This window comes from Ctenocephalides felis, unplaced genomic scaffold (assembly GCF_003426905.1).
Source record: "Ctenocephalides felis isolate EL2017-DRISC unplaced genomic scaffold, ASM342690v1 CF-g0.4_SCAFFOLD_01492, whole genome shotgun sequence".
NCBI classification, from domain to species: Eukaryota; Metazoa; Arthropoda; class Insecta; order Siphonaptera; family Pulicidae; genus Ctenocephalides; species Ctenocephalides felis.
This window is the reverse complement of record NW_020537646.1, coordinates 10,471,760-10,492,723: the sequence shown is the minus strand read 5'-3', so window position 1 is coordinate 10,492,723 and position 20,964 is coordinate 10,471,760. Positions and strand designations below refer to the sequence as shown.

Sequence of the window (20,964 nt, the reverse complement as noted above, 5' to 3'; positions counted from 1 at the left end):
ATCTATATTTAACACTATAAATTTATTTCTTGCGCCACTTTTTAATTTACCTATCTGCTTTTATATAGTCACATAATTTTATAGTTTACCTATACACTTTCTACGCCTTCAATTTTCTAAAACTTATTTGGAGAGATGTATTTTCATAAATACATATTTTAATCAATATATTACTCTCACCACATCTCTGACACATATTTTATTAGCAATAATATTATTTGATTAAAGTACGCCAAAACATACAAAATACTTCGCACTAATAAGAAAAAAATCGTGTGCTTGCTTTTGTGTTATTTAGAATAGAAACTTGATTTCGTTCGCAGATTTATCTAAGGAAGCTCTTGAACGTGAGGAATGGTGAAGGATCAGGTATTGTACTAGTTTTATTTATGTCATTTGTAAGGGAAAAAAATTATTTATTATGGACTAACTCTAAATTTAAATGTTTCAAAAGGGGGCATGCACATGAACTTATTGGTTCATTTTTTTTATAATAAACAACGGTCATTCAAAGTTGAATTTGTAAGGGCATGGTATTAAAATTTTCATGATTACTAACAAATAAATACTTTAATGTTTATTTTTAAATTTAAAACTTGTAAAAAAATTCGACAAAATTTGAAATTTCATTACTTTTGAAGATGAAGCTTCAAATATTCTTACCAGCAAGTGTTTAAATCACCGTGGTTTAAATAATTATGAATTGCAGGTGGCAAAATTTATAAATACTAGTTTTATCTTATTGATAAATTAAACATTTTAAAATTAATTGAAAAGTTATCTAAATGTACTTTCATAAAAAAATAATCAGCCTAAAAATCTAATTTCATAAATTAGATTTTAGGCTGATTGATATTGGTTTGAAATTACTAACCTCTGTGAGGATGTATATTTTTTCATTCTTCCAATTTACAAATCAGTTATTTTTATATATTTTTATAGCACATTTTAGACAGTTCTGGGAATAACTATTATCTGGAATGTTTCAATTCGCCTGAAGTAAGTTTTAAGGTTTTCTCGTAGTAATTGAATGCCGGACTTTATTTTAATTATCTTACTATGCACATGGCATGTTTGTTATTAGAATTTTACTTTTTAGTTTACATCCTGCATTTAGTAGTTATTAGACATCAACATATTAATATTTTGATAATTATATTAGTCTTTATCACTTAATTACTAGAATAACTGCACTATAGATGTACTACCCATTTATAACTTTATTATATATCTTTATAATTTTCTTTAATTCTGAACTATCTTAAACAGCTTAATCGATGAATTATGTATCTTAGAAAATAATAATTAGAAATTTCTAGAAAAAATATTTTCAAAGTGAGAAATAACTATAAAATATATAAGGGAACAAATAATGGTTTAATGTGATAACATTTGAATGGCAAAACTTTACTTACATTGTATATAAATTATATAGAATTTTATATAATCTAATAACATGTTGAGAGTTTATCACAACTTTATTTGGGCAATAAAAAAATATTTCTTTGTGTATTATTTAGTGACTGATCCACCAAAAGGCATGCGAGAAATTCTCAAAAAAGAAGGACCAAGTGCATTTGCGAAGGCGGTGCGTGCCAACAAGGGACTTATGTTGATGGACACCACTTTCCGTGACGCTCACCAATCTTTGCTGGCAACACGTGTTAGAACTCACGATCTTTTGAAAATTTCTCCATTTGTCGCACACAAATTCAATAATTTGTATTCCTTAGAAAATTGGGGAGGAGCCACTTTTGATGTAGCCCTTAGGTAATAAAAATACTGGTACATTTGAAAATCGACGAGCTAAATTTATACTAATTTCTTCTTGAAATGCTTGTGTGTAAATAATGTTTAATCCTTTACCAGATTCTTACACGAATGCCCCTGGGAGCGTTTGGAAGACATGCGTAAACAAATCCCCAACATCCCATTCCAAATGTTGCTTCGAGGCGCCAATGCTGTAGGTTACACAAATTATCCTGATAACGTTGTATTCAAATTTTGCGAGTTAGCAGTGGAATGTGGAATGGATATCTTCCGAGTTTTCGATTCCCTAAATTACTTGCCTAATTTAATTCTTGGAATGGAAGCAGCTGGTAGAGCTGGAGGTGTTGTCGAGGCGGCTATTTCTTACACTGGTGATGTCAGTGACCCCACCAGAACGAAGTACAATTTGAAATATTACACAGATTTAGCTGACGAACTCGTCAAGGCTGGTGAGAAAATGATTAGTTTAATTGAAACGATCATGGTTTTATTTGTACTCTTGCGATTTTATGTTGTTATTATTTCTAGGTACGCACGTCTTAGCTATTAAGGATATGGCCGGACTTTTGAAACCAAAGCTGCTAAGTAAGATAAATATTTTTTTATTTATAATATGAACTGTTCCACATAAATAAACTTCTTTGTTTCAATAGGATGTTAATAACAGCTATTCGAGACAAGCATCCCCATGTTCCAATTCACATTCATACCCACGATACTTCTGGAGCAGGAGTCGCTTCCATGTTGGCTTGCGCAGAAGCAGGTGCTGATGTAGTTGATGTAGCTGTCGACAGCATGTCTGGTATGACTAGTCAACCGAGTATGGGTGCAGTTGTAGCCAGTTTACAAGGAACCAAATTGGATACAGGTAACATTTGATTTTGAAACAGTTCAGTGCGTCTAGTTGAACTATTTTTCTTTAATGTTTGCAAAACAATTAATGATAAACTGTTTTTCTTAAAATATGAGTTAAAAATAAGAATTCTTTTTCAAATTATTCTTAAACTTGTGATTGTAACTTAACAAAGACACTGTTTATTTTGCAAAAAGGGTTTTAACATTTTGTGGAAGACTTTCATTGATATTGTTACCTTTAATCAATTTATATTTAAGGACTACAACTAAATGATATATCTGGGTATTCTGCATATTGGGAGCAGACGCGGACGTTATATGCGCCTTTCGAATGCACCACGACAATGAAAAGTGGAAATGCTGACGTATATTTGAATGAAATTCCTGGAGGTCAATATACAAACTTACAGTTCCAAGCATATTCATTAGGTTTAGGTGAATTCTTTGAAGATGTGAAAAAAGCATACAGGTTTGTTAAACTTTTCATTTTAATTGAAGATAAAATATAAAACGTTTAACATTTTTCATTATCTTTTCAGAGAAGCTAATCTTCTTCTAGGAGACATAATTAAGGTAACACCTTCATCTAAAGTTGTTGGTGACTTAGCTCAATTCATGGTACAGAATAAATTGAATGCTCAACAAGTAATGGAAAAAGCAGAAGATCTATCATTCCCTAAATCAGTGGTTGAATTCTTGCAAGGATCCATTGGTACCCCTCATGGAGGTTTCCCTGAGCCATTTAGGTACATCACACAAACGAAACATAATTTCTTTATTAATACAATATTGCTAATAAGTATTTTCTTAATAGATCTCGAGTCCTGAAGGACATGCCAAGAGTTGAAGGACGTCCTGGTGAATTTTTACCAGATTTTGATTTTAAGAAATTGAAGACTGATTTACAAGAGAGTTTTCCTGATGTAAGAAAATAAATTGCTTTTTATTGTTGAATCAGTAAACTAATCATTTAATAAAATATTACAGGTTACTGATCGTGATGTTATGTCAGCAGCCCTGTATCCAGAAGTCACCAACGATTTCTTACAATTCAGAGATGAGTATGGATCCGTCGATAAATTAGATACAAGAATATTTTTAACAGGCCCAAAGGTAAATTCAGTAAAATACAAATTACATTTAATACATTTTTATCAATTATAAGCTGCAAATAAATGATTATGCAGGTTGGTGAGGAGTTTGATGTTCAAATTGAAAAGGGAAAGACTTTAGGAATTAAAACATTAGCTATGGCAGAAGATTTAACTCCAAGTGGAGAACGAGAAGTATTCTTTGAAATGAATGGTCAAATGAGATCAGTCCTCATTAGAGATAAAGAAGCTGTCAAGGTAATTAATAAATGCCCCAAGCTATGCACTCGCAATATATGCTATCTTGATTATGACATATCTTATATTAAATAATGTAATTTTATAAACAGGTAATGCATGTGCATCCCAAAGCAGCAAAAGGAAACAAAAACCAAGTTGGTGCTCCAATGCCTGGTGCTGTAATTGGTAAATCCTTTAACCACAGATTTTAGATCACCTAAGCCGAATAGATAATAAAATTTTACTCTAAATTTTTAACAGATATTCGAGTTCAAGTTGGAGATACTGTGGAAAAAGGTGCGCCATTAGTTGTTTTATCAGCTATGAAAATGGAAATGATAGTACAAGCCCCAATTGCTGGAAAAATTAAGGAAATAGAAATTGAAAAGGGCATGAAATTGGAAGGAGATGACCTTTTGATGACAATTGAATGAGTGTATAAATGATGTGAAATATTATTTAGTTAGGAATAGTTAAATAGTTGTTAATTATGAATGATATTTATGAAAAATTTAAGCTGTTTGTATTTTGTATATAAATAAGAGTATATATGTGATAGATAATGATTGTCCATGACTTAACATAATTTGGTGAGTGTATCATCTATATTTTTAAATGAAAATATATAATAAATTTAATTATCAAAATGAAAGTTTCTCTCAATGAAAAAAAAAAAATATTTTAATTTATTTATTGAATTAAAAAAATATTAATAGTTCCAATTAAATTACTTTTTCTGTTTTTTCTTTTCAGCTTCTTGTTCCTTCTCCTTTTCAATGATTCCAACATATTTTTCAATGCTGCTACTTGATAGCATTTCCATAGGCTGACCTTTGCGCATGACAGCAATTTCTAAGTTCTTTTTGCCGGACTGAACTACTTCCAAGAGTGCTCTTATTGCTAATTTAACAGTATCATGTTCAGTTGCCACCTGATGCAAAAAATAAAAGATAAACATAAAATGCAAATGATTCAGCATATTCTCAAAATATTGAACAGCAAATTCATAAATAAAATTAAATCTGTTTCATTATAGAAAACAACCTAGACAAATATTATTGATCAATATATGAAAATTTAATGTAAATGTGAAATATATGCATCATAACTTACTGCTTCTGGAGTGTAGTATTTCTCTAGAAACTCTCTAACTGTTTTAGCACTTCGACCAGTTGCATTAGCATTCCATTCATAATATATTCCAGAAGGCTCAGTTTGATATAAATGAGGTTGTCCATCATAATCAAAACCTCCAAGAAGACAAGATATACCAAAAGGTCTTCGGCCATTGCTTTGTGTATATTTTTGCATTAAACCAGCAATATAACGTGTAATATACTCTAATGTGACAGGATCTTCTACTGTTAGTTTGTGCGACTGACATTCCATCTGAGCTCTGTTAATTAAGATACGAGCATCAGCCGTCAACCCAGCAAATGCAATAACTACATGGTCATCGAGTAAACATATTTTGCGTACAGTTCGTTCCTCTTGCAGCATTGCTACTGATTTTTTTTCTACACCCAAGACAACAACATCCTGGCCTCGAACTCCAACCTAACCATAATAATAAAATATTTAATGAATATAATTTATTACTGAACAACAAGAACTCAAAGCAATATTTTAAATCTGTTATTTTCCTAGCTTATTAAACTTCAGTAATTATGATTAATATACAATGATTAGCATTTTACATACAGCAGTTGAGCCTTTGCTGACGGCTTCTTGTGCATATTCAACTTGTAGCAAATGACCGTCTGGAGAGAAAACAGTGATAGCTCTATCGTAACGTGCCGACATTTTTAAATCTATTTATTAAAGTACTTAAATATTCTTAAAAACAAACATATAATGACACCGACAAGTTGAATAAAAATCAAACAGTCACGCAACTGAAGTGTGCAATACTTAATGATAGAGTTTGCAGGTAAATCAACATAAGGGAAATAAAATACAGAATAAAACGATGATCAACAATATGAGAGTAATTATATTTAAAATCTAAAATATTTCCATTACATTGAAATCATATTTCATTAAATATTCATCATATTTTATAAATTTATCATATAAAATGGTAATGAAAGCACTTTACAATGTTGGTGCTCTGATCGAAGTTTTGAAAATTTGCTTATAACTTCATACATGTACGTTGTTGACAAGTGGACTATAAAATATACCGGCTGTGTTTGATTTTAAATGTGTGTTTATATCTAAAAAATTAACTAAATCCGTCCTTAATTATTGATCATTTGTGCAGTTACCTACTTATAATAAATATAAGAACTTCTTAATTTAAATCCGAACCTATATTAAGTTCCTTGCAAAGCCGTTGAGGTCTTAAAATGTCAGATTCTGAACCGCCTGCATCGCAAGAAGAATCACGTAAAGGCTTATATACAGTTTACATTTCTTCCAGTTCAAGTTCGTATTTTATAATTTTTCCTTATTTATTTACACAGAAGGGGAGGAAGAAGAAATAGAGGATGTAGAAGAAGTAGAAGAAGTTGAAGATGCAGAAGATGTAGAAGTAGAAGAATTAGAGCAAGGACAAAAGCAGTTGAATGAGAAGGAGGATGCTTCAAAAGATGATGAACCTATTTTAAACGAAAGCCTCATGAGCATGGAGAAAATGGACAGATCTTCTCCCGAATTATGGCCAGAGCAAAGTAACCAAAACATATATTCATACTCATTACTCAAAAGTGATTTTATACGATTCTTTATATTTTAGTCCCCGGAGTCACCGAATATGTATCAGCTCATATGTCATCTCACTCAAATAATAGCACATTACCAGTTTGGCTGAGTCCCTTAACCTCTGAAGATATCGATTTAATGCACAGTAAGTGGTTTTGTGGTTACGAATTACATTGAAACCTCAATTTATCAAATTATGTTTTAGGGCTTGCAACACACTCGACTAGAGGTTTAATATCAGAAATAAAAACACTGCATGATTTAGCCTACCAATTAGGCGTTGAGGAAGCAAGAGAAATGACTCGGGGAAAATATTTAAAAATATTTTCTTATAAACCTTCATAATGATAAATAAAAAAAATCAGATTTTAACTAGATAGTGTATAAATTAGATAATTATTGTAACAGCTACGCAATATGTAGATATTTATTGATGTATGTATATAAGTTTCAAATCGACAAGTAGAGAAATTGAATATAATGAATATAATTGTGGATTATGATTATTTTTAATATAACAAATCATGAAAGAAATAAATAATATTTAATTTAAACATAAAATGGCAGTCAAAAATACAGTTTTTATCATTATTTATTTTTGTACTGGCATTTTATGTTCAATCATAGATCTCATACGCTTTGTAATAATTGCATTAATGATTGTATGGCTGATTAATATATTGTATGATAGCACTAAGAATTTCAATACTCATGTGTTCATATTCGTACATAATTATCAATGCCAGAATACTGACAACTTTATTTTATTTAATTCAAAGAAAATTGTTTTATCCATAATTCGAGCCTTACTCATACTTTTAGCTTATTATGACAGATCATAATAATGCTTTTGAAGTATTTCTTTTACTTTTTTCATAATAAGCCAAATAGAATCAAATAATTATCATTGAATCTGTAAATAAATAATTAGTAATATATAGTAAAATAATATGTTATAATAAGTGCAAGTTAAATGAAATTAATTTATAACATAAGTACATTTTTATTATGCCAAAATAAAATCTTATTTATACATTATGATAACTTAAATTCTAATTATTTTATTTTACACATATTATTTAATACTATTTTTTTTCTAAATTTTATTTGCACTTTTTACAACACTTACAAATAGATTTTTGAATGAACATGAATTGTAGTTCTGCATAACTTATAACAAGATTATTATTTGTGGAGGATTATCAATTATTTTTTATTAATATAGATAAATGCAGAGATGTAGCATTCATCTAAATTATTTAAAAGTAATTTAACAATGTATGAATAACATATATTTGAAGTGAATGAATGAATGAGAAAAAAACATTAAAATAATAATTTAATGTTGGTTTCATATCCTTATTATCATTTAAAATTTGTGGAGATAATAAGGAAATTATTATTTGTAAGAAATTATTTAATACTACTTTTTCTAAGGTCTTTCTACTCTGCAATTGAATAATCTTGCGTAAGTTTCGGTGTATATTAGTTCACAAACGGCGGCATTGTTATCGAAAGTAATTTCGGCTACTTTAAATTCTGGATTCACTGATACTTTCATTCTGTAAATTCCTGGCTTTAGTTCAGAAATATCAACCCATTGGCAGTCTATATTGTAGCGGTAGATATCGGAACAGTTTACAGAAATTCCTAAAAAAAAATAAGTGAGTTTTATAAATTTATTTTGATTTATTAAAGAAGTTAACGAACGCACTCTAATAATTTGAAGTATAAAGTGATAATTTATAGTTAAGTGAAATTCAGATTCATCAATGTCTATATTTGCACAGTCGTTCAGAACATATACTTGTTTATCAATGGCTCAGAACTAACAAACAATCGAACACGTGTGGTCAATAAAATTTCGTGAGTAGTAGAAAAAAAAAACTTTATTTTATTTTTTGGTGTTAGACTACATAATTAAGTAGTGCCAGATTAATGAAATTAATATGTGAAACAACTGTACCGGTTTTGATCTTTGCGAGCGGCCAATAATACAGGTAAGTCATTGCGATTTTTCTATTTTGCATGCATATTTAGCTTAAATTTATCGTTAAGTATTTTTTTTGTTAACCTAACTACAATGATTTAATATTGATCGATTTGTCTCACGTGAGGCACAATCTTACGGAGCACTGTGTTACATAATGAATTCCAATTAAGTAACAATATTTTTTAAATGATGCGAAATTGTAAGAGGAAATCGAATTGTAATCACAAAATTGACAAAAAACCTGGACAATAATTTCTTTCTTCCTCTAAAACATGATATGGCGAGTCCTTTCTCTTGTAAAACGTTGCAGCATTAAAAACCAAACATCAGACAGATTTTAAAACTGAATTATATGAGAAATATTATTTTTTTGTATATCAGTTTCTTATATTATTGTTTTGTATCATCTTTTTGGTTCTTGTAATTGTGCCCTTTTGCTCAGATTTAGTCCTCACAGATAATAAGTGAGTTTTAAAAATTTATTTTGATTTATTAAAGAAGTTAACAAACGCTCTAATAATTTGAAATATAAAATGATATGGGGCATCCAAAAAAAGTTTTTTCATACGTAGGTTATTGACCCACTGGAGGATATCGTAAAATAACTATTTTTCATCTGCAATATCAATTAAATTTGAAACGAAATCAAACATTAGTTTTGAACCCCAAGTACACCGTTCAGTCTTTAGGATCTTTAGATGAACACAATAACACAAGAATCTGAAGAATCTACAATCGAATAAAGTAAAATGTGAAATCATTCGATTCGTTATTTACATTATTATGTAATGTTTTGTTAACAAAATTTGTATTATTTACCGTTAAAAATAGGATGTTTTCAGGGTAGATAAACCATATTGTGGTATCGCTTTTGGTATTAAATATTTGAATAACTTAAATTTCGTTCACGCAAATCTTATAAGTATATTTTTTAATAACATATATGACAAAATCATTCTTATTATACGCGATTTAGTATAATGAATGCGTTCATTAATAATGTTTTCTTATAATGGAATTCAAATCGATATTCCTCGAGATTGTAAAGTACAGCTTTTATATAAAGTTTATCTAAAATGCCAAGTTTAAATATTTTATTTAAATCCTACAATACTGATATAGGTCAAAATCATTAAGATAAAATTTTTTACTATGTAAATTTCTATCGAAATAACTGAAAAATCCTTATAATAAGCATTTTCTTGTGAATTATTTTATATTGTCGGATGGTAGGATTATCCCGAACGACTCTCAGACTTCATGCAAATGAAAATACTCATCTAGTTAATCCATCTCTCTATTATTGTACCTTCCGGATCATGCCCCGAATTCTAAATGGTCAGCGTTTAATCCTTTTGTAAATTTGCATTTTAGATAAGTAAATAATTATATAATCAAACGTACCTTGATCGCCGTAATTTGCGCAGGCGTATCTTGGTTTCACTCCTGGTATGCATAAATTGTCTTCCAAGCAAAATGATGCTTTATGTCCTTCTGCAACTCGCCTGCCTTCGGAATTGATTATGTCGAATGTTGCGAAAACTTCCATACTGTGGTAATGCCTATATAGAAAAAATATACTTCTAATTATTTTGTTAGTACTAATAATAAATAATATTTTTTTAACAATAATTAAATAGCATTCAGAAAAAAATCTATAAGCTATTGCGCTGGTTATTAACTCTTTGCGGACGGCTGTCCACCTCAGTGGACAAACATACTTTGTGAGGCGCAGGCTATTTTATAAACAATGACTCAGTTTGCATCGACAAGCTGAATAAATTACATATAGCAGTGATAAACAGTGTTGTATTTTGAAAATAATTTTAAGTTATTTTAGTAGTATTTTTAGCCTTTTTCTTTGCTATATGCTTTTTTTTAAATATTTAAAACGACCGAGCGCTTTTAAATATGGCAAAACGACTGGTAGAATTAAGCAGTAGTGAAGATGAATTTGAAATAGACATTCATATAGACAAATTTTACAAAATTACTATTTGCACCGAAGATAGTGATGAATGTGATGATGATATTATCCAACCAACAAAAGGAAGAAGAAGTTGAACAAATTAAATGAAGAGCGGAAAGACATTAGCGAATGTGCCGATCCTTCTTCAATAATCGAGTTTGACATACATCAACAAATACCCCGCCTACAAATACCAAGCAATATAAGACATCCAATAGATTATTTTACTTTATATTTTACAAATGAATTATTAGACGATTTAATACAAAAAACAAACCATTATGGCAGCTCAAAAATGAACAAATATACTGACTAATCAGTGGCATATTCTAAATGCGAGAGAAAGAAAAAGGGATTGTATTGTCTGTTCTGACAGAAAAGCACCAGGAGAAAGGCGGCAAACAACATTTTATTGTAAATCATGTCAAAATCAACCAGCTATGCAATTTGGAAATTGTTTTGAACGTCACCATTCTTTATAAAATGATCAAAAAAAAATTAATATTATTAATGTATGTCCTTCAATGACCATAAATTTTTGTCAAACAAATTGCATAACATACACAATGAAATCAAGTTTACAGCCGGTACAGTAGATTGTTTTGAAATCGGTGCCGTCCCGTAAGTGTTAAACTTCCAGTACTAGAGTTTTACATACATGGTGGATATGGTGGAGGTCACCCCAGTGGGCAACTCCATGAACAATAGTTACAGAATTATTTTTATTGGATTTGGTAAAGGAATAGTTACAGCATCTATTTTGCTTTACAATACAATCAGTGAATCAAAATATCTATCAATTTAAAAATAAGCAGTTACAACAAGTCCCTTGCTCTCCCCTACTTCTAATTGCTGTGTAGAACCATGTAATTTTTTTTTTATCATTTGGTATCTATTTGACATTCGTCTCGATACCTTATTACTACTAGTTAGTGCAAGATGCTTAAACCTCACCTGTGACACATGTGCCATTCCCATAGGTGCTTAGGAATCGACGGTCTGAAATCTGCGGAGCCGGCATTTAATACGCGCGCAGTGAATCTCAATAACCTCCTGGTTTCCAAATGCCAAGCGTCGTTCTGCCTCTGAATTACATACGCTTGACTACCTAGACAATTCTCCTCCATCGCACATTGGAGATAAAACATGGGTTTATCTTCTAAATGGGCCGTTCTTTCTAATTCTATGTGATCTATTACTAAATCCGGTAGTTGGTCAATGCATGTTACTCCGGCTACGTGCCCTTTTAATCCTATGATTAAAAGATTAAAAATAATAATCGTTAGTAATCGATATTATTAAAGTGATTTTTGAAATTTTTAAGGATGGATTTTATTGCAAATAATTCAAAGGGTATTTAGGCAAAGTGTGGTGCAGATATTCGTGTCGCTGGATTAAAACGAATAGTGCTATAATAAGGCATTTATTTCAATGATTTCAGTAATTGTTATCATGACAGTCATATTTAGAAATCACATTTCATATAATAATAATCATTTAATAATCAGTAACAAAGAAGGTGTGGAAGTTAACCAGGGGCGTAGCGTGCATTGGCGGGGCCCCGTATCAAAAATTTTTTGGGGGCCCCCCTAAAATAGGGCAGAATTTTCTCAATTTTTTTTTTATAAATCTTCACTTATCAATATTCATCCATCTATTTTCCAAAACAAACAATTCAAATTCAATATACACATTTATTAAATCATTTATAGCTTATGATGACTATAGCTTTTGATAAAGTTTCTGCTTCTATGAATAATAATGATCTGACTGCTGTTCCTGCATCATCGAAGAATTTAATTTCCCAGAGAAAAAGTTTATATTTCTTACCAGAAAATGTTTGTTTACGATAGGCCGCGCCGATTCCTCAAAATTAGGAAAAGAGTACTAAAATTTTCGCCCTCGTTTCAAAATAAAGAGCTGTTCGGAATGTATCCCTTGGACCTCTTTTTGTTAATTAATATCATAAAAATTTGGAATAAATCTGAATTCTTATTGATTGGGTCGATTATTTACACATATCGGGTAATACAAGCAAAGTTTGCTATGGCCTACAATTAATCAGGTGGTTTTTTATCAGTCCTATTTTTGAAAAACTTCTTTCAGCATTTGCGTTTGCCTCTGGCTAAATTGTATGCAAAAATTACTTCGGGAAAATTGGAAGCAAAAGTATTGAATGTTGTCAGCAATATAAATAAATATTGAATTTCACATTTTAAACATATTTTTAGAGAGTTTACAATTGGTTATAAAAATTAACAGAGATGATCTTACTGTATTTAAACGAGTTTCATGAAGACAGATGTTTTGCTAAATGAATCAAGTTGTAATTATTCGAACATAATAATTGAGTAGATGTCTCTGATCTTTGTTTAATTTGAGAAATTAATATGTAGAATCAGCAATAGTATATGTTAAGTTTGAAACAAGATTACAGGTTGCTATACTTGTCTTTTGCTTTTGAAAACAGTCGTTTACGCTTCATTCCTTCGCTAATTTTGCGAGACATTTAGCAAACTGCTGAATTAAATTTGATTTTATAATTTGCACAATCTATTCACGAAATGACTAAATAAAATGCTAGTTTTCTATTCTATCGCAACTCTCTAAAGCTATATTTTTGCATTCTACACGCTCATGCTTTATTCGAAATTAAATTTAGTTGGAAGAAAATTTTCATGATCATTTTAACTTTTGTTATTTGTGAAATAAGATCAAAATTCGTAAGATTCTGTTAATATTTGGGCAAGTTGGGGCCCCCACGGCTCGGAAAAAATAACACTTTAAAATAATAATTTTACATTCCTCGCGGTCTTTTTTAATAACTTTAAATTTGATTGAACAAATTTTTCGCGATTAATTCGCTTTTTGTGAAATATTTTTTTATTAATATTTGCTTACGGACGTTGGGGGCCCCCTGGCTCGGGGGCCCCGTATCTTTGATACGGCTGATACGGCGGTAGTTACGCCCCTGAAGTTAACACTAATGGAGCAATTCTGCCGTAACATAGACGTTAAGATAGCGTTGTTATGTCAACTGAAGATGTTATACTTGTTTCTTGGTAGTAAAAACTGTGAAAATGTCGATCTATTTGCTGTAATATCAAATACGATTACATAATTAACTTCCATTTGGCATACCTTAGAAAAAATGGATGTATGCGTGTGTGTCTATGTGTGCGTGCGGATACAAATTTTCGTCGACGATTTCGGGAAAACGGATTAACCGATTTGAATAATTCAAAAAAACATTCGATCCGTATGGATAAGGAGACGTGCTGATTAGTTTTTAGCGCAGGCAAAGTCTAGCCGTATCGAAGATACGGGGCAAAAAGTGCCAAAAACGGTAACTCAGTTTTTAAAAGAACGGAGCGTCCGATTTTAATAATTCGAAAAAGAAGTTACTTGTAGTGACAAGATAAATAACTGATTATATTTTTGGGAAGGCAGGGCTAAAGGTTATGGACTCTCAATAGAAATAAATTAATTTAGGCGGTCAAAAATGATCATTAGACATATGCACATCAAATTCAGATATTTTATAGAGATTTAATAATGTGTACAAATTTTGTGTATTTTTTTTTGAGTTTCGTACCAAGATTTTTAACTACAGTTTAACTACTACTTAACTCTTTTAAATTAATTTTACTTGTAATTTTGCAAAATATTTTTCCTTAATGAATAAATATACTTTTAAATAGGAGAAAAGTTTCTATATAAAACTAGTTGAACATTTTATAGTGTAATGCAAGCGAATCGATGGATTTTATGTAGAATAAATTTATTGCAACGTGGTTCTGTTTAGAGACCATGAATTTGACAAACAAGTGAAATTTGTATAAGAAAGAATGTATAAGAAATTTAATAAACTGTCACATAATATATGTAAATACATTTCATATATCATGAAAAATCACTGACGACTCACTGAAAACAGACAATCCTAGTTAAATGTCACTATTCACTTGATGGCCAGGACTGTTATAATTCGTTAATTTTAGAATCTTGTAAAATGTTGTAGAAAGAATAGTTTTATTTCCTCGTATTAATTTTTTTTAAAATCTTAATGGCCTCCGCTTTACAGCATTTTTAGCCACCTACATTATTCATATTATTACACATACTACATACATATACAAATGTTACATATATATTTCTTATACATTCATCATATATATATATATATATATATAGATATGATATAAGAAGAGATAGTATATATATATATATATTATATATATATAGATATATATATATATATATATATACTATCTCTTCTTATATCCTCATCATCCATTCTATTTTCTTTCTACTGATTTTAATTCTTTTTCTTGTTTCTTAATATGTTTTTCTCATCTTCTAAACTAAACTTCTTTTTTCCTTCTTACTTCTAATACAATTTTTTCTTGTATTCTACAAATTAACAATTCTTAATTACTTTAATATTTTATATTTTTTAATTCTGGTATTGCTGGAGATTAGAACCGTATTCCTCCAGCGCTACTGAGTGAGCTATTCCCGCCACCGTATTAATTTTAAAATCGGAAGAGCGCAACGGATCATTTATAAAAATTTGTGTTTGATTACCATTGTACAAGAGTCGTTTATTACTACTTACCTGGGCAGGTGACGTTGCCAATGGTGTCATGCAGACAATGCGTTATATCTGGTTCGTTCCCATGGCATTTTATTCCGCTGAGCAACATCGATCCGTTTCCATTTCCAAAAAAATCTGTTTGCAACGCGTCGTTGGCGTATCCGAATCCCAGTTGCCTACAAATGACGGCACCTTCCAGCAGGGACCAACCGTCGCCGCAAACTGTTCCCCAAGGACCAGATCCTACTCGTATCTGAGAACAATCAAAATTAATGAAATATTTATCCGCACTACTTTGCGGAAATAAGATACGTACACAGTAAGCCAGAATGTTAGCTTCTTCTAATTAGGAAAATGTCAATTCATTTAAGAATACTGATAAAGTTAACAAAGTTTTTATGTAGTTTCGGTGCTTCTAAGTGGGAAAAGTTGAATAAAATTTTATTCAGCGTACTTAATTTGTTTTACATTATGTTTTATGATATTAAAAAAATCATAGTTTCAACTCAATAAATTTTTTGCAGAATAAACAAGTATTTAAATAAAAATAGCTTTAAATTTACGGTTAGCTAGTAAACATTTCGCTTATAGTAAACATTTGTATATAAATATATATATACATATATATATATATATATATATATATATATATATATATATTAGCTAGTAAACATTTCGCTTATAGTAAACATTTGTATATAAATATATATATACATATATATATATATATATATATATATATAATATATATATATATATGTATATAAATATATAAAGTAGTTTCCTGACTTACGAGCGACTTGGCATACGATTGTTTCGAGATACGAGCCGCCAAAGAAGCGATTTGTTGCTTCGACATATGAGCAAAATTCGAATTACGATTTTTGGGCGAGAAAGAGTTTTCTCGAATAATTTTTTTTTATTATCCTCTATTTTATTCACAACTGTCCTGTTAAAGATATTTAGTAAATTTGGGGAATTTACAACTGCAGGATCGTAAAGGGAAATTGTATACTATATTGACATGTTGGAAAAACAACTCAATAATACATGTCTCAAATAATGTTAATGACAAAATAAAAATATGAAAAATTTCGTCGGTTGTAACAATGATTTTCCTACCATGGAAATATTTTGGATATTTCAAGATAGTAAATTATTTTATATTTATTCATTTGAATTTCATGTTAATTATATAGTGACGTTTTCTCCACGCGAATATATTGAGGATTGTATTAACGTATGGAAGTTTGACCATACAAGTGATTGTACAGTTACACATGTTGACATTTTTTGCTTTTTGTACGTTTACAAAATATTATAAATTTCTATGACCGTGGATTCAAAGAGAAGGCTGTAGTCTCTTGAATTAAAGCAAAAGTGTTCAAATAAAAGGAATTAATAAATGGTATAACTCCAACTAAGAACGTTCCAATAATTCATATGCAGCTTTTTGAGCTTTAAAGAGTTCTGAAAAAATCACCCCGGAAACATTTCCGAAACATGTCATTTCCCAGACATGTTTTAACACGTCTAACTCATTTCCGAACAGAAAAAATTGCTTCGAGATACGAGCAACTTGTATGTTGAGGTCCACTACATAGAATTTTGAACATACTTTGAACTAATCGTCTGTCTGTATTCAAGGTATTGAGGAACTTCAATATTTACGGTTAATTAGTAATCATTAGTACCTAATCCCCACGCGGTTTGCATATGGTGAATATTTCTATATATATATATATATATATATATATATCTATATGCACATTGACTTGTATATAAATGTTTAATTAATCTAAGTTCGCCATTATTTACCTACCTCCACCCGACCTTCGTCACGAACTCTTCCGCCCATTAGGCGGACCTGTATCGGTTCTTGAGTTGCATTCCTGATGGGCACCTTGAATTTGGGAAGGATAGTTTCCGGTTTCTGCGCCTCCACTTCATTATCTTCGGCGGTTTCCTGTTTACAAATAACACCGGCGGCTTCTTCCGGTTCGCAATCGCTGTTTCCCCAACCGTCGAATCTGCACTTCGATAATTCCGTTTCCGTACCATCACAGTAAATGTTGTCCATCCAAAATTTTCCTATTAATAATATATCAATATGATTTTTATATAATCAATCACAAATAAAATTTATTCAACTACTTTTTTTCACCATTATTCATGTGGTAGCCCAGCGGTTTCCAACCTTTTCGTTTTGCTTTTTTCGGATTTTTAACAATATAATGCTGGGCCTCCTTTAATTTTTATAATAGTCTATTTTTATAAATACTCAACTAATATCATAGGTTATTTCTAATGTTTGAGATCAAAATTGGAAAAGCTATGTGCGTATCTAAGGGGACGTCCATTAATCACGTGAGGCTTTTAAGGAAAGGGGGTGTTTGTAAAAAAAAATCACAAAAAATCAGGTGGGGGAGGGAATGGTCTAGTAAGAAATTACGTGTATTTATTTTTTAACTAAATTTCCAAAAAAAACAAAAATTTTACGTTTTTTTCGTAAATTTCGGAAAATTTTACATAACTGAAAATACACGTGATGTTTGGTGGGTAAGGGGTAGTATCACCAAGGGGGAGGAGGGGTCCAAAAATCCCTAAAAAGTCGATCACGTGATTAATTGACGCTCCCTAATCTAATGTTTGTGAGCCAAAATTTGACCCTTTGAATATCTAAAATAAAACGGTTGCACAGGTTTGAAAGATTTAAAAAGGCATTCGATGAAACTCGATAAGGATTCACGTTGTTTTTCTGTAACAATTGGCCTATCCGTTTTTTTTCAAAATTTTCAGAAAACTGCAAAATGATTTGTCTACATTTTCACAAAAAATCCTAAACCGATTTCAACTTATATACTGAAATAGTTCACAAGTATGTAGCACTTAATAACGACAAAGAAATTAACAATAATTAAAAAAGATATTTAATATTCAAACTTCAAGTATTTTTATATATAGTTTCTCTTTCTGGTTTGGTATATAAGCGTAAAAAATTATATCTTTTATTGTAAATTTATTAAAATTAAATTATAGTAAATAGAAACTATTTCTTATTCATCTTCTATTTCTCAAAGAAAGCGCGTTTTCTATATTTAAATTTAAAAATATTTTACTCTATCTATTTTAAACTGGCAGAAAAATGTTGACACTGACCTCATTAAAAATTGTGAATTTTAGTTTATTTTAAAATATTGCAACAGAAGTCGTCCCAGTTTTGTGATATAAATTAGTTCAATAATGAATAGTAAAGATGTTAATGTAATATATTAATATACCAGGTTGTTAATGATTTTTCAAATATATTATATATTAAAATACCTTAATAAAGTATATACATGAAGTTAAAGAGATATTTTTTTTGAAGTTCAACTTTAATTAATTGGTTCCTATAATTTAATTGGGTCGTATTTAATTCAAATAACTTCAACTTGTCAAGTAGATTAAACTTAAATCTGGATTTGTAAATACTAACTGAATAGCTTATTAAAGAAGATTAGGACTGTGTCGGATTCATGCAATTAAACAGAGAAGTTTAATTTACTACATAATGCATGAAATTCCAGAAAGTTTTATCAAAGTAACATCGAGTACAAATAGTTTACTTGGAAGGTTTGGAAGATATTATAGATTGAATAATTTGTTTGTACAATTAAAAAATAGAGTGATATAAAATAAACTGAATGGTTATTATATTTATAATAAAATAATAATAAGTAGATCAATTAATATTGATTGCAGATAAAATCAAAAAAGAAATTGCCATTTGAATGAGAATATAAATAACACAATAAAATTAGTCTTAATTGAGAATTTGAAATGTATATCATATTTGGTTAATGTAAAATTGCACTTTGTTCTATATTTCTATATAAAACATATTTTATTATATAAAAAAATCAAATGTTGGAAATAACAACATTTATATTGTTTAAAAGAACCCATAAAGATTATTAATTATTAATTTATTATAAAATACAAGATAAAATAAAAAACTAACAAATGAAAATCACGGTTGAAAAATGAAGTATTGACTATGAAGAAAAGTGTGAGGAGATCTGAAAATATATTGCTGAGAAAGTGAAAAATATTTTTCAAAAGAAAAATTTGAGATAAAACAGTTTCTGATACTACGACTTAAGAAATGCTATACGTAGAAGATATGCAAGTTATGACGTTATTTATTCACGGTGAGATGTGGAAGCAATTTGTAATCGATCATCAGGAGATGAAATAAGATGTTACTTTAAAAACTTAAAATCAAAGATTATTTACAATAATGCATTCAATCTAAAGAAGCAATTTCCGAATAAAATAAAAATGTTGGGGTAATGGTATGTTACGAGTCTATCTTCGTATGAGTTAATATTCTCAAAAAGCTATGCATTTACTGTGCGATAGGAGTTTTACACATAAAACCTAACTTTACGTACCTATTATCAATATTATCAATCATCAAGTTGTACTTATGATAAAGCTTAGGTTTATTGTGTAGAAAGCCCAATCACACAGCAAATAAATAACTTTTTGGCGGTTCCTTACTATAAGGTGACCATATTTTTTAAGTCAAAGCCGGAACAGCAGTTTTTAGTTATAAAAATCCAGGACGGGGGGAAGGGGGTAGGGGAGAAGTTTGCAATAACAAATGCCATTTGAAGATACAATAAAAAACTGTTTTTTATAAGATTTTTTTTAAAAATTATTATTGTGCAACTTAATTGCTTTATGGGCTGGAAATCACAAGTCACAATAAAAATAAACTCTTAATATACAAGACAATTATTAAACCAATATGGTCCTACGGCTTACAACTATGGGGTGCGGCCAGTAAATCGAACATAACTATTCTACAAAGGTTCTAAAATAAAATTGTAAAAGAAATCGTGAACGCTCCTAAATATGTTCCCAATTGGTTGATACATAAAGGTCTCAGAATTCCAACTATAGAAGAAGAAATTAGTCATTACTGCTCCAGATACAAAGCTCGTCTAAGTCGTCATCCAAACCATTTAGCGTATAACCTGCTCAAGTCTTTACCGCCAAAGCGTCTTAAAAAAGAATCTGCAATGATTTACTACAACATATCACATAATATCTAAGAAGGTGCTATCGCAGGATAGCGATAATAAAATATTATATCTTATATTTTTCGATCTTATACTTTTCCCTTTTGAGCCTTGTATATTTTTTTTTTCCACTTTCTTCATAATTAATTGAAAAAAAAGCACGTGTTGTTTGTTTTCATAATTTTTGGAAATTTACTTATAAATTTTCGAAAAACCGGCGCAATTCGGGACAAAATATCTAATTCCGGGACAAATATTATTTTTAGAAAAACCCTGGATACAAGGTGCAATTTCGGGACTGTCTCGGTCAAACCGGGACGTATAGTTACCTTACTTACTACCACCCAGTAGTGTAGTGCTAAATTTTTTTTTGTAGGAACAGTTTTAACATAAAAATGCTAATAATTTCCAAAAGATATTTCAAATAGGATTATTCATTGATTAGTATTTTTTTATTATATGTTAAAGTTAATGTTTCTAATTTCATCACTTGAACAACCTCTGATGCTTCTATGAGTTTGTATCTTTTTTTAACGTCTTTTAGAGATTTCAAATAGCGAATTGTTCGATGGATTAGTTTATCCGCATATATTATCGTGTCATTTCTGTAAGGCTTCAGACAACCGTGGGCTTGCCAAAGATTAGAAAAAAAATTAGCAAATCTTTTTAATTTTTTT

At 29.9% G+C, this 20,964-nt stretch overlaps 4 protein-coding genes across 4 annotated transcripts in view; 2 read left to right on the top strand and 2 right to left on the bottom strand.

The window, feature by feature from the left end:
• The first annotated feature begins 2,350 nt into the window (after nucleotides 1-2,350).
• Nucleotides 2,351-4,444, top strand: LOC113370716 (pyruvate carboxylase, mitochondrial-like). Its single transcript, XM_026611410.1, has 9 exons — nucleotides 2,351-2,355; nucleotides 2,424-2,638; nucleotides 2,884-3,094; nucleotides 3,165-3,371; nucleotides 3,440-3,548; nucleotides 3,613-3,738; nucleotides 3,813-3,974; nucleotides 4,067-4,142; nucleotides 4,218-4,444. The coding sequence occupies exons 2-9, from the start codon at nucleotides 2,425-2,427 to the stop codon at nucleotides 4,388-4,390; spliced, it is 1,278 nt and encodes a 425-aa protein (XP_026467195.1). The 5' UTR covers nucleotides 2,351-2,355; nucleotide 2,424; the 3' UTR covers nucleotides 4,391-4,444.
• Nucleotides 4,445-4,677: 233 nt separating this feature from the next.
• LOC113370087 (proteasome subunit alpha type-7-like) lies at nucleotides 4,678-5,759 on the bottom strand. Its single transcript, XM_026610750.1, has 3 exons — nucleotides 5,658-5,759; nucleotides 5,070-5,513; nucleotides 4,678-4,887 (listed from the first exon to the last, which is right to left on the bottom strand). Exons 1-3 carry the CDS (start codon nucleotides 5,757-5,759, stop codon nucleotides 4,684-4,686), a joined length of 750 nt encoding a protein of 249 aa, XP_026466535.1. The 3' UTR covers nucleotides 4,678-4,683.
• Nucleotides 5,760-6,109: 350 nt separating this feature from the next.
• LOC113370657 (protein lin-52 homolog) lies at nucleotides 6,110-6,989 on the top strand (the record flags this gene model as incomplete). Its single annotated transcript, XM_026611354.1, has 4 exons — nucleotides 6,110-6,344; nucleotides 6,422-6,628; nucleotides 6,694-6,804; nucleotides 6,865-6,989. Coding segments are annotated over exons 1-4 (483 nt in total), but the record flags the coding sequence as incomplete, so codon positions are not given.
• Nucleotides 6,990-8,091: 1,102 nt separating this feature from the next.
• Nucleotides 8,092-20,964, bottom strand: part of LOC113370077 (lysyl oxidase homolog 2) — a 40,907-nt gene continuing 28,034 nt past the window's right edge. The window contains exons 4-7 of the mRNA XM_026610737.1: nucleotides 15,240-15,471; nucleotides 11,576-11,873; nucleotides 10,057-10,214; nucleotides 8,092-8,309 (exon numbers count right to left, since the gene is read on the bottom strand). Of these exons, the coding sequence (XP_026466522.1) occupies nucleotides 8,092-8,309; nucleotides 10,057-10,214; nucleotides 11,576-11,873; nucleotides 15,240-15,471 (906 nt within the window). The remainder of the gene's footprint in view (nucleotides 8,310-10,056; nucleotides 10,215-11,575; nucleotides 11,874-15,239; nucleotides 15,472-20,964) is intronic.

Excerpts from the sequence above, each read along its gene's own strand:
- LOC113370716 (XM_026611410.1), top strand. The coding sequence starts at position 2,425 with ATGTTAATAACAGCTATTCGAGACAAGCATCCCCATGTTCCAATTCAC. Across the intron at positions 3,739-3,812 it reads TATTTTTAACAGGCCCAAAG|GTTGGTGAGGAGTTTGATGT; the intron begins GTAAATTCAGTA and ends ATGATTATGCAG. Across the intron at positions 4,143-4,217 it reads AATGCCTGGTGCTGTAATTG|ATATTCGAGTTCAAGTTGGA; the intron begins GTAAATCCTTTA and ends AATTTTTAACAG.
- LOC113370087 (XM_026610750.1), bottom strand. The coding sequence starts at position 5,759 with ATGTCGGCACGTTACGATAGAGCTATCACTGTTTTCTCTCCAGACGGT. Across the intron at positions 5,514-5,657 it reads TCAGCAAAGGCTCAACTGCT|GTTGGAGTTCGAGGCCAGGA; the intron begins GTATGTAAAATG and ends TATTATGGTTAG. Across the intron at positions 4,888-5,069 it reads AATACTACACTCCAGAAGCA|GTGGCAACTGAACATGATAC; the intron begins GTAAGTTATGAT and ends TTTTTGCATCAG.